At 37.8% G+C, this 13,905-nt stretch overlaps 1 protein-coding gene and 1 long non-coding RNA gene across 4 annotated transcripts in view; one reads left to right on the top strand and one right to left on the bottom strand.

Annotated features, from left to right (window-relative positions):
- LOC147182250 (zinc finger protein 281-like) overlaps positions 1-4,171 on the top strand; it is a 19,261-nt gene extending 15,090 nt beyond the window's left edge. For both annotated transcript variants that reach the window (XM_086059283.1, XM_086059276.1), the window contains exons 4-7: positions 1,672-1,798; positions 1,916-1,999; positions 2,080-2,198; positions 2,732-4,171. In XM_086059283.1, the coding sequence (XP_085915409.1) occupies positions 1,672-1,798; positions 1,916-1,999; positions 2,080-2,198; positions 2,732-4,030 (1,629 nt within the window). In that variant the 3' untranslated portion in view covers positions 4,031-4,171. The remainder of the gene's footprint in view (positions 1-1,671; positions 1,799-1,915; positions 2,000-2,079; positions 2,199-2,731) is intronic.
- Positions 1-13,888, bottom strand: part of LOC147182249 (uncharacterized) — a 22,735-nt gene extending 8,847 nt beyond the window's left edge. For both annotated transcript variants that reach the window (XR_015090511.1, XR_015090510.1), the window contains exons 1-2: positions 13,747-13,888; positions 12,663-12,794 (exon numbers count right to left, since the gene is read on the bottom strand). This is a non-coding gene — a long non-coding RNA (uncharacterized LOC147182249). The remainder of the gene's footprint in view (positions 1-12,662; positions 12,795-13,746) is intronic.
- Positions 13,889-13,905: the final 17 nt, after the last annotated feature.

The raw sequence follows: 13,905 nt of genomic DNA, 5'->3' as shown, positions 1-13,905 counted from the left end.
CACTGAATTTTGTGTCCAATGCAGTCAAGAGGCCACAGAACAAGTCATTTGAACGAATCATTTCTGATGATGCCTGACCTACATTTTTTGATATTTAGCAATTTTTTTTATACAATGGACATTTCCCATTGTATTCCCAGTGTCTTTCTAAAAGCCATCTTAGAAAATGTATGAAATGTATTAATGATAAAACATTGTGTTTAGATAAAAGGATACAATGATAAAATCTGATCGGCTTTTGTTATAAAACCTTGAGGGCTTAGTTGTAAAGGGTTTCAACGGATTTAAGTGTAGCTTCGTAGCATGTACAGGTCACTAGTATGTGACCGGTCTGTGGCTCCATAGGACAGGTGAGAGAAAGAGAGAACTATCAAATTAAGGACAATTTTAACATTCTTTGTTTGAATGTAAGAGTCAACCCGTTATAAAGATCTAAAAACAATAGAACCCATGTCCTTGACTTCCAGTTAGCAGGGTGGCTCACCTTAGTACGTTACATTAAAAATGATTAGTTCCTTTCACGATAGGAATTGAAAAGCGATTCTCTGATGAGCCGCTCACTTTTCTTGGACGTGCCTCTGGAGACGCTTCCTTGATTCTCTCCAGAGATGACAGTTTCTAAAAAGTGGGCTTCTATAATCATCAGGATGTATTTTTCAAAAATGTGTGTTTTTTTTTTGTGTTTTTTGTTTTTGTTTTTAACAGAGCAATACTTTGTTTTACGAATTAGTTTAAGATCAAGTTGAATGCTAAAGGAGCACTGTATTCCCAAATGGTATAAACAAAGTGTCATATATTGGGAAATGTATTCAGTGGAGGGGGGAGGGGGAATCTGTACCTGGTGGATTAAAATAGAGTTGATAATCTGGCAGGAATGATGAAAGTTAAAAGCTCTCCTTTGACAGTTTGTCAGTCTATGTTTAAAATTGATGTATATGTTGGGCTTTAAAAGCAAAGTACTGTATTTCATTTTCTCTGGACCAATAAGAGTGGAACTGGACAATTTCCTACGGCACTAATATATTGTAAGATACACAAAAACTACATTTAAGGTTTTTAGAGTCTGGAGTTTCTTTGAGAAGCATGTCACATTTCTTTTTTCCTTTATAAGAAAACATTACGATTAATGAACGCAGTATGCACACTACACTGGACATGTATCTTTTGTCCAATTTTCAAGTTATTAGAGTTTCAAACTCAAGCCATTTGTGTTATTTAATTCCCTCACCCAATGTGAATTAGCAAGAAAGGACCAATAAGCAGTATCAGTAATGGAATCGGAATTGCTAAATTCTTAGCCATTCCAATTTCTAGTTGCCTTATCAACTTTTTGCATTGTAATCGACCTATTGTTGCTTTCCGCTTGCAAAGTAGACATGGCTTCTTGAAGTATCAAGTTCACAGTTGTATACAATAAGAATTCACATATTTCAATATAGATTTAAATTTAATTAAATTTCTACACATAGGGTTAGAATTAGTCTCTTCCTCTTTGCCTTCACTGGTAATGTTTTGTGATGCAATACACCAAAAATAAAATAATAATAATATTAATTTAAAAAAATTAACTCCCCAAATAACCAAAGAAAAAGCTTCAGAAAACTAACTTGTGACACTTGTAATGCTCACTGAAGTGAGTTCACTGATTGAGTTTTTCAATGTTGCATGTAGTCCATGATGCTGGATGGTGACGGGGGCAGCATGTCACCACCAGGCAGTAAACCTCACATCTGCGAGCACTGCAGTGCCGCCTTCAGGAGCTCCTATCATCTGCGCAGACATGTCCTCATTCACACTGGTAATGGCTAAACTATTATACACGACTAACAGCTGTCTCTAATATTTCAGCTGTAAGCTTGAGTTGAGTGTCAAACAAAGGGTCGCGATCTGGGCTAAATCAGTTTGTCTGTTTTAGGTGAGCGACCGTTCAGATGCAGCCAGTGTAACATGAGTTTCATCCAGAAGTACCTCCTCCAGCGACATGAGAAAATCCACAGTGGTGAGTCATTATCCGCACTGACAAGAACACGTCCATGTACTCCCTGTCTAAACTCACTGGTAATTGTTGAATGGTGTCAGGAGAGAAGCCATTCAGCTGTGACCAGTGCAACATGCGCTTCATCCAGAAATACCACATGGAGAGACATAAGCGCACGCACAGTGGAGAGAAGCCCTACAGATGTGAGAATTGCCAACAGGTGTGACGTTAGGATTTTTTATTTGTCATTGTTGGGTTGCAGAACCAATGCTAGAAAGAAACCCTAACACTGGTCTCAAACCTTACATTTAAACCAGAGGTGGGCATCGACACAACAACACAGCTGATATATGATCAGCTCATCATCAAGCTCTGCATAAGGCTGATAACGATCCTGTTGATTGGAATCAGCTAGTGTTGGAAGTGAGAAACCTCCAAAACCTGCAGGACTCCGGCCCTCGAGGACCGAGGTTGCCCACCTCTGATTTAAACCCTTATTTGAATTCCCACCCTTCATTTGAAACCCTAACCTGATCTTGACATTCTTATTTGAAAGCCCAACATTTGCTTGAAATCCTAATTAGAAACTTAAATCCTGGGTTGAAGACCCTGACATTTACTTTAAACCACAACCCCAGAGTGTACACAAAATAGAGCACAATCCAAATATGCGCTCATGGGTCCCATGAAATGTGCTATATAAATCTAAGATATTATTTTTATGGCTGTAACGTGTTTGTTGGTCTCCTACAGTTTTTTTCTAGGACGGATCGACTGCTGAAGCACAAACGGACGTGTGGAGATGCCCTGAGGAAAGTTCTGGATCCCATCATGCTGGACCTGGCTTGCGTGGACATGGGCAGCTACGGAATCGCTCAGGGAAACACAACAGCGGTAGCGGGAAGCGGGAGAAAAAAAGGCAGGTCCAAAAATCCTGCTGAAGGAGGCACCCGAAAGAAGAAGAAGGGGGACGCTGGGTTGAGAGTACCTCACATTCCTGCCGCTGTCAGCGGAGCCTACAGCGTCCACGAATATTCACTGGAGAATCAAACCATGCCCTCGTCCACAGAGCCCGGTCCAAGCATGCAACACCACGGCCGCGCCCCTAAGATGGCGTTCAAGAAGGCCCACCGGAAAGGTCTGGAAAAAGGCGGGAAGGTGGATTCGATGGAGCACAATGAGGATCACGGCCTCATGCAGACAAACGGCGGCAAAGTGGGCAACTACGACGATGCTATGCAGTTCCTGAAAAAGCGGCGCTACCTCCAAAATGCCACGTCATCAACGGGAAGTGGCGCCGCCGAGTATGACCTACTGTCTCAGCAGCCGACGGTCATTCACATGACGGACGCCGACTCGGGCCTGGACAAGTCCGGCATTCCTGACGAGGTGCTGCAAAGCCTGCTGGAGCACTACGCGCACAAGCCCGACACCTCGCACCACCACGACATCCATTTCGATCTGGGAGAGCACCAAGTGGAGGCGCTCCAGACCGCCTCAGCCCAAGACCTGGACGCCGGCTCCACTCCGCCCGGCGACAAGGGCGTCATGATGAACGAGTACTCGCGCTTCCTTCTACAGGCTCTGGAGCGCACTAGCCACAGTGCCGGCTTCCCTCTGGCCGCCCCGTCTTCCGGACCCTTCCTCTACTCAGAATGCGTCTTTGGGTCATCGGGGGCGGTCGACTCCTCGCCTCAGCCCACCTTCCACCTCCTGGACGCCACTCACCACCACCAGCTCACCCCTTCGCAGGAGCTCAACACTTCCACCACACCACCGTCATCCTACCAGATCAGCCCGGCGGACCTCAGCAGCCACAAGGAGGCGCCGCTCACCAAGAACAGCACTGCCGCCGTATTCTCACTGGCCTCCTCCAAAGCCACCCCCTACCAGATCGAAAACTTTGCGCAGGCTTTCGGGTCGCAATTCAAGTCGGAAGAGCGGTTAAGGACGCCCGTGTCCGACTTCTCAGGGTACGCCAGCTTGCTGGCCGATGTCGGCGAGCCGGCGAGCCCCGTCTCCAAAACGCTGACCAGCCAAAGCTTCAGATGAGACCATGCCTCAAAGTTTTAACTTTTATTTTTTATTATTATTTTATTTTTTGTTATTATTTTGATGCCACTCCTCTTTCCCATCATATAATTTCCTGTAAATTTATTTTCTGTTTATTTATGGAATACAACCTTGACAGTGCTTTGAAGTAAGTGTAGTATTATTTTTATGATTATACTCAAATGAATATTTTCCACCAGCCGGCTGACTTGTGTGAAATAATAATGGTGGCAGGGAATAATAGCCCAGGATTGGAAATGCAAAAAAACTAAACAAAAGAAAGTATTACTCAGGAAACAGTAAGTTGCTGACATGATGAATGAGTGTGAACACTGAAAACACTTTCTCCTTGGCAATATAGAGATTATGCTGTCTTTTCTTGACCACACTTATATATGATCTAGCTATATATATTTATAAGAATATATATATATATTATGATACAGATTTAATCATGGTGGCCATCAAGGAAGAACGGGGGTTGTTTTTAGGGTGGAAAAAGGTTGGGGAGGTTCGATTTTTATATATATATATATATATATATATATATATATATATATATATATATATATATATATATATAGTAACTTTTTATGTTGACCGATAGGGGGTGCTATTGGATAAGCCCTCCCCACTTTTTGATTACCAGCCTTCCTCTTCCGCTTCATTTACCCTCTACCAAGCAGTATAAGGGCCACACTTTCCACAACAAAATGATAAAAAGAAGAAAGTAACAAAGAAAATAGTCAGAGCTTTTTCTAGTCATGAGACTGAAGATGTTCAATTTCTATAAATTCCTAATAACACTGAAAATGATCATTTTAAGACTTCCTCTGCTTTTTTCTCATCAAATTTCTCTCCAAATTGTCCAGTTTTCTAATATGCTGTCATTAGCTTCATGAAAAACGTAAGGTTTCTTGTAATTGGAGCTTCAATCTTGTACAACGATTTCCCACCAAATTACAACTTCATGTAAATTTGAACCTTCTTTGTAACATGTCCTGAATCTCGTAAAAGTACAGCTTTAATCTCATAAACTTTATTATTGCAAAATTAGGGAGTAAAAAAAAAAGAAGAAGAAGAGCGAAAAGGTTTTAATTAGGGTGGTATCTGTGCTGATTCCAGCCTTATTTTTAAGGTATCGGTACTCACGATGGCCGCCCTTTTTACGATCAAGAACTAGAAATGAGAAGAATAGAAAATTGCCATTAATTTTAAGGAAACTTTTCATATTTGGATATGTAGGTCACTCTTTCAAATTAATCTTTGATTGTACGAGTGGTATTGGTGAGTGACTACTCGAGTTAAGTACTCATACTGGTATCGATCTGAAAAAAAGTATCGAACACCCCTAGTTTTAATCTTGTATAATTGTGACAAATATGTCATCATTGAAGCTTTTTCATGAAAATGTGCGTTTTAATACGGACTTTGTCCTTGTAACGGGTCATTTGCATGCTGGAGGTGTGGCCCTCATACTTAGGTCGTCTTTCAAGAAATCCATTGAGCACTTTGAGCCGTTTTGCATTAAATCAAACGTTTTTATTCTCTTGAACGTTATGATGGATTACATTTTGGTTCGGTATTTGGGAGGGTTGATCATGGGATTTTTTTTCTCGTTTTAAATGTCTTTCCTTTGTGTATGTGTGTGTGTGTGTTGGGGGTTGTGTCAGGGTGGTTTGGGGTGGGACTTTTTAATTGGGATAATGTAAATGTCATTACAACCCTTAATGTGTTTTAGTTAGCCCATTTGCTCTGCTGATGATTTGCTGTTTGTGGTTGAGTTGCTAAACCAGGCGGCCCTGTGCTAAAAGAAAACAAAAAATTTGTATGCATTTTAGATTTGTCCCAGTAGATAAATTCGCTTGCTTAGTAAATGTTTGATGTCATTTCTAAATGTATTTATGCTTGTTTTTTTTTTAATTATTATTATTAATTATAAAACGTCTTCCATTGATTGACATTTGCTGAGAATTTGCCTCATATACCTCATATCTATATCAAATATATCTTGAGATGTGGGGATAGCACATCTCATTGTTTACAAGCCTTCATTTTAACACTACTTTTGTAAAATAAAAATAATTTTTGTAAGTTTATTTTACAACTGCCAAATGTCATAGCTGATGTCTTTATTTTATTTTTTATTTAAGGTTTTTGTGACTCGCTTCACTAAGACCTTACCTGTCCAATGAATTTAAAAGTGATTAGGGAGAAAACAATAAAAACTGTCATGAAAAAAATGCTTGTAGTTTGTCTTTAGAAGAAAAGGTTTTGTTTTTTATTTTCATTGCCTGCCAATTCGAAAGTGGTGATTTTTCCCCCCATATTGATTCGTATAATTTGAACTATTCTTTGTAATTTTTAAGCTAATAAGAATAATTTGGTACTTTTGTAGTTTTTTCTCTCTCGTAAAATCTTCAATTATGGCTGCAGTCCCGTACATTCAGCTAAACGTGGAACGTCCCATGACCAAACCCGGAAAATGTGACCATTGGCTTTGTGTATGCTGCCATAACGAGCAAGACAACAGTTTGATGACATGATGGCGAACTTTCTCTATAAGGCTGGTGTCATTGGTTACATAAAAATGTGGTATGATAATGTAAACAAGAATGCCTCAACATTGGCTATTGTCATCTTGGTAGCTATGTGGTGACATCTTGTGCTAAAAGACATTGTAATTCCCACCGATGCCATTTCACGGCTTCGCCATTCACCTGGACGAGGAGAAAGTGCTATTGCACGTTTTGCCAAATGCGGAAGTAGGCTGTGCATATACAGTAGTGGGTTGACATTTATGCTCATCAAGTGCCACCTGTGTTCTTTTGATTATTGTTTTTTTTTTTTTGTGCAACTATTTCCCCCCATAGTATGCAACTTATTTTTTTCTATAACATGACTTACCCACAGCCCCAAGTTGTCATTCACATACACAAAATTGTTAGTAGACTTCTTTGGTCATGGGGTAAAAATAGCTTAAATATTTAAGTTTCGTGACCACCATTAGGTTGCACATTAGCACATAAGCAAGTACTGGCCCGCTAATTCAAGCTAATTCAACCACAGCTGGCATTTATCATGAAGGCAATCTCAAATATTTGATGGGGGCTAAAGTCAAAATTGCCCCTAAATGATGGCATTTTGCCCCCAAAATTTAAGGCACTGCATGTGTGAGCGGTACATTTCCTGATTAATTATTTATTTATTATTTTTTGATGATCCTAAATACTGAACACAAGTTCTACTTAACAATTTTAATTTCATTATTCTTTTTTTTCTTTTCTTTTTTTAAAAGTGTGTGTGTGTGGGGGGGGGCATGGAATAAGGGGCACATAGGGTATTATCAAAACTAATTATTGTTTAATATTTCCAACAGAGTGGAACTCTCACAGTACATGTTTGAAATATCCACCCGTAATGAAAATGATCTAAATGCTTAAGCTCAAATAATAATAATAAAAACCTTATTGGCGCCACTACTTGCAAGTACTGCCTTTGGCAATATGTTTTTGCATCCACATAACATGCTGCTTGTCTGTAAATCATGCATAGCAAGTACTTTGGAAACTGGCACCCCTTAGAATGGGCACCGAATATTCCACGTTGTCACCATATCTATTGAAGTCCCAGTGAATTTATAAAACAAAATACAACATTGTAAAATAATGTGCACCAGTGTGTTATGTTAGTTACATTTTATATTTTAGTTATCTTTTTTCTCAAATATTTTCTGTTAATGAAATTCTTTCATTTCAAATGATTTTGAATTGTGGGTCAACAGAAAAAAACACCCCCCCCCCCCCAAAAAAAAAACCCTCACCAAACAGGCCTGGGGGGAAAAAGATGCTATTCCAAGAAATTATTAAAATTTGAAAATGTGACCGCTGGCTTAGATTTATTTTCTAAAAGGGAAAGTGTTGCATATTGAAATTTTTTTGTTTTCTAATTATTGTGAAAAAGTACTGTAATGATGGGACCATTATCAAAAATAACCCACAATAAATGTACATGAATCATCTTTCTGTTTCAAAGAGGTTGGTGAACCCTGCAATAGAGCATGCGTTTGACCTCCTGAAGAGAGAAACAAGCTGAACAAGAACAAGAACTGAAAGAGGCTGCAGCAAAGGCCTGGGAAAGCATTTCAAATGAAGAATGCAACAGTCTGGCTTGATGCAGTTATTCCAAGTAAGGGTTATGCCTCCAAATATGAAATGTTAATCAGTTCATTTAATAATGTGTGTTCCAATACGTATGCTCACTTGAAAAGTGGGTGACTTCAAACAAAATGTGTTCTGTCCCGAGATATTCAACACATCACTATGTAAATAGCATGAAATAAAAGCTGGAATTCTCAACTTTTGTCTCATATATATCTTTTGATCTGACGGCCAAATTTCTTAATTGACCCTACCTTTCCAATACTTTTGCAGGGGACTGGATATTGTCCAAAAATATATATTATTGTGACTATTAGCTGATGTTCACCCTATGTGTGCAATTGCCTAACCCAGTGGTGGGCAATCTCGGTCCTCGAGGGCCGGCGTCCTGCAGGTTTTGGAGGTTTCTCACTTCCGACACAAGCTGATTCCAATCAACAGGATCGTTATCAGGCTTATGCAGAGCTTGATGATGAGCTGATCATGTATCAGCTGTGTTGGCGAACAGAAACATCCCAAAACTGCAGGACTCCGCACCCTCGATGCCCACCTCTGGCCTAACCGAGGCCACTTAGGCACATTGCATTTTAGCTTCTTCTATTAAGTGTGAATTGACGGACATTCATTCTGTCTTTTACACACTCTTTCCAACTGGCTTGGGCTTATTGTTGTGCACCCGCAATCTGTGCAGAAAAATAATCACTGCAAAATCCGTTGATAGAGCAAACCATTTGCAATAGAGTGAGGCAGCAAAAAGTGATGCTCCAAATACTACTAAGAACATAAATGACATGTTATGTAAAGACTGCAAATGGATGGATGGATGCAAGTGGAGCAGACTTGATAAATGGAAGGGTGTGTTTGTTGCTTTTCTTAACACAGTGGAGGCAAACATCTTTTCAGACTCAACACAAAGGGAGAAAGGTCAAGTATGTCTTTTTTTTTTTTAAAGTTACATAAACACAATATGTCTCGAAATTGTTCTCTTAACTACCTCCAACAAACGACTTTTGTTGAAACCAAGTTTAACATTCCCCGACACGTTGGGAATAAAAGAAAACATTATCTATTTTTTCTTTGTCCAAAGAACAGTTTTGTACCTCCAAATTTGTTACAATGCATAAAAAACCTGTGTATTATTTATAATTATAGATCAACCAAAGGGGAATCACAAAACATGGAGAAACATGCTTTTCTTCTTTTTTTTGTTTTTGTTTTGTTTTGCTATTTGTTTATGTTTTGATTTAAAAAAAAAAAAAAGAAGAAGAAGTATTTCTTCAACATTTTGGGGAAATATCATAGAATGTAATCCAAGAACATTTGTAAACGTATTTAAGATATTTGTTTTTCTCTTTTCGTCCGCAAAATCTGGATATGTTTATTAAAATTATTCTGACATGTATTGATTTACAATTGTTTTTATTTTCATATATTTTACTAATTCACTGACGTGACAACACAACAGCAGTGTAGCTTGTGTATTATTTAACATGAATTTGACTGTAATTCCTGTTCTCATTTGCTCTACTGGGGAATCAAACGACTTCTGTAAATTCTGAAAGGGAAGTGCTCGTTCCCGTCTGTGCTGACAAAATGCATATGCCAGCCAGTAGAGTCCACTAACATTATGTGACTGCTTGCCATTATGATCATTGCATGATTTTTACTGTGTTGATTTTAACCAAACTTCAAACTTCCTTTAGTGAGTCAGCATTGTTTTTTTTGTTCTGACTGCAAAGTAAACAAACGTCTCATAAAAGTGACGTGTGACCACACAGCAGCAGTGACGTGTAAAGATAAATAATGCTCACATGTCGATGATTGTCTTTAATGTCACTTCGCTCTTTGAAATACTAAAACTATGTGTATTGTATTTTAAATCGTCATTGTATTTTTAGCTTTCAACATTGAAAAGGTACATTTTAAAGTGGCGCTTAGTCAGTTTTTGAAATGCTACAATTGTTTTCATTTAGAATATTTATTTCCGTTTTTAATTTTAAAACTTGATGTTATTTTTTTAAACGACTTTTAAACCTAGTCTAAAATACTGTCCTACATTTTAACAACAGACAGATAAATATGCTTTCATAAAAGCTATGTCTATCTATGTCTAATGTTTTTATCTAAAAAAAATTACATATTTTAGATGCTTAGTATTTATTTGAAGTACTACTTACAAATAATTCTAAGTAATGTGTGCAGATTTGTTATTTCAGAAGTGTAAATGAAATGATAGCCCTCCGGATTATACACTAGATTCACTACCCAAGAAGTAGCTCTCAGTTTCAAGGTTGGTGATGACTCCTGGCATGAATATGAGTGTGAACGGTGGTTTGACTATACAGTTTGCCCCTGGTGGCCATTTTGAGGTGTAGCCCCTGCCTCTCACCCATCTCTCAACTTGGACAGGCTCCAATTCGCACGCAAGCCTAGTGATGATAAGCGGTAGAAAATGGATGGATGGCTCAAAGTGGGGCCTATGGCAGCCAATTTGACTTTTAAGTGACCAGATGTGGTTCCTTGGCTACCAACGGTATACTTGACCGCAACAGTAACAGTAATATTAATATTATTATAATACAGTACAGTACATTGACAGTAATAATGATGATCTCATTATGTAGGGCTTCAACTAACAATTATTTTAACTGTCGATGAATCTGTCGATTCATCAATCAATCGATGAATCAGATTGAAAAAAAAATACATATTTTCATTTCCATCCCAAAATTCAAAGACAGGATTTGACAGTGCATAAAATGCATGAGCAAATATTTAATGATTCGTAGGGGTGTTAGAAATTAATTAATAAAAATCGATTCGGCAATATATCGCGATATTACAGCATACAATTCTCGAATCGATTCAATATGCGGCCGAATCGTTTTTTAAACATACATTTTTTTATGGAAATATTCAACAAAACATCTTACTTAGGGTTAGGATTCACACATTAAGCATGGAAGAATGTTATATTAATGGAACATTAAGCCTTCATATTTTATTTCAGTGCTGTTCAAACATGAAACAGACTGCAACCTGTTTGTTAAATGCAGTGGCTCACTTATAAGCCTGAATTTTCAGATAAATAAATACATTTTCATACAAACTTACAGTGTACATGTACAAGTTTACTGATTTGTATTTTCTAAATTTGAGTAAAAAAAAAAAAATCGCAATGATCAATTTATAGATTCGTATCGGGATTAATCGGTATCGAATTGAATCGTGATACGAATCGAATCGCCAGGTACTAGGCAATTCACACCCCTAATGATTCGGTTACTGGTTTGTTCTGTTACAGCAAAAATGTCTTCCAAAGTAAAAGCAGATGTCTGTAAATGTCTTATTTTGATTCAAGACAAGGATAAGATGTTGTCTTATTGAGGACTAAAGAAATCTGAGTATATTTATAGTCCAGAGGCTAAAATTCTGAGGAATTGGACAATTTTAGGTCTCTAAACAAGGAATCGATTATCAAAAATATTTATTAATTAGATGATCAATTAGTTTTAGATGAATCAATTAATTGTTGTACCTCTAATATATCTGGCTTGCACATACTATTAATAATCAATGTTGTCTATATAAATGAGGACCTGTTAAAAGGTGAATGGTTATGGTCCACTTTGGCTGGGTAGCAGGAGCCGACAGTCTCCGCTCGCCGGTGGTTGCTAAGGCCCCGACTACAACGGCGGCGACGACAATAACAACAATAGAAATTGAAAAATGGCGGATGCTCCCCACATGTGTGCCTGAGATAAGCCCGAGGTGAGCACGATGTCGTGTTGCCTTTATTCCTCAGGAACAGGTTCCACATGGAAACCTGATGCTGGAACTTCTCAGTTAAAACGCACATATTCATTCAGTCACTTTCTGAATGTTGGATCAACTTTTTTAAACTTTTCTTATGTTATTATATGCATATAGTAACATCTAATTATGGTAATAAAGATACAAAAAATAAATACAAAATACATATTACAACCATTATTGTGATGCATTTATTAAAACATAAATAATAAGTGCATATGATTTTTTTAATATATATAGAAAACCTATATTTAGTTACTCTAAATTATTATTGCAGTAAAATTTCACTTATTGCTTACTTTTTTGGGGGGAGGTAAAAAACTACTTTTGAAAAATATATTGGTAACTAGAATAAGATTTATTTATTTTTATTTATATATATATATATATATAAACCCCCCTCAAAAATCACTGCAGTACACAAAGCATAAAAAACCCTTTGAATTTTCAATCACTAGCATTATATTTTAATGATAATTATTATAGAGTAATAATTATTTAAACAATAAACAATCCAAATACTCAATTTTATATATTAACAATACAATACAAATATAACAACGTATATGTATTCATTATTACTTGACATTACTGGCCTTTCATCCTCAAATGACTTCTTCAGGTCATGAATCATGAACTTCCTTTTCTGCTCACATTACCTTTTGTGGTGTGATTCATCGACATCAAAGCCATGATGATGATGGTGGCGGAGGTGCTACGCCGGGCACTTTGGATGGCGCTGGGGCTGTCCAACTGGGAAAGCACATCCTCCGAGTGCAGCTCTGTTCTTACTGTTGTGGATGAAAAGGGACGGACCTTAAGTTGCTCTCATTTTTTCTCTTCAAATAGCGTGTCTGCCATTGCTTCCAATTTCCAAACATTCTTCGACCATTCCGGAGACAAGTAGTGAGCACTCGTAGGCAGTTAAACGGGGCTCGTAGCCCTCGTTGCTGGTAAAATTAAAGCATACGCCTCATTCCATTCACTTTTCAGTGTCTACTTTTCTGACTTTTGACAGCGCCATACTTCATCACGTTTGTCGTGAGAAACACACCGAAAAACAAACAAAGGTTTGCGAGCTTACTGGACTCCGGCTTTGTCAAAGGACCCCAAGAAGTTGCATTTTTTATCCTAAATTAAGAGTTAGTTGTTTGTGTTTTATTCTGGACATCGATTATCTATTGCAAAGTGAATGTTTTGTTTTTTGCGGAACTAAACAAAAGTTTTTTTGTTTTTTGTTTTAATTTATGTTTAAAAAATACTAGTGGCATCGGACGGTTACTTTGAACTCAGTACTCAGAAAGTACTCATAGTATCAGGTATCAGTCTGAAAAAAAGTGGTGTCAATCTCTACTGATTTATTTCAATATTGGTTATTGTTCTAAAGGCTAAGAGGCAGTACATTGCTAAAACAAATCTTCAAAAATGGGGTGGGGGGCTAAATTTATCATGACTAGATTGCAGGCCCCAGTGTAAAGTTGCGAGACCATGGACTTATAAATGTTGGAAAACAAAGTCTTATTTATTTATGTATTTACTATTTCTCACTGCTTAGAAAATATTTTTTAACTGATTTCATTTTACAAAACATGAATACAACTCCTGACCAAATAGAGGCAACCAGTTGAAATACCCTGGGCAAAAAGTTAGCATGCTAACGTTAGCGAGGAGGCAAAAAATAAATAAAAATGTTTGAAAACCTTGTGTATTAAGCCGGGAGGTTTCCTTGGCGTTTCAACTTACATAGTTTGTAGTACTCTCGCCTTTGTGGCTTCCCTGCCTGGCCGGCCAGCGTGAGAGAAAGCGGGGCAAACAATCGCGGTAAAAATAGAACTTGATTGTACAGTAGCCGTTTTGTGTGTCGCCATTGGCAAGCCGGGAAAAGGGGTAACGGGTAACGAT

The sequence above is a fragment of the Leptonotus elevatus genome, chromosome 1 (genome assembly GCF_054856555.1).
Source record: "Leptonotus elevatus isolate MCC_2025b chromosome 1, RoL_Lele_1.0, whole genome shotgun sequence".
Lineage (NCBI taxonomy): Eukaryota > Metazoa > Chordata > Actinopteri > Syngnathiformes > Syngnathidae > Leptonotus > Leptonotus elevatus.
This window is presented reverse-complemented; position numbering and strand designations above follow the sequence as displayed.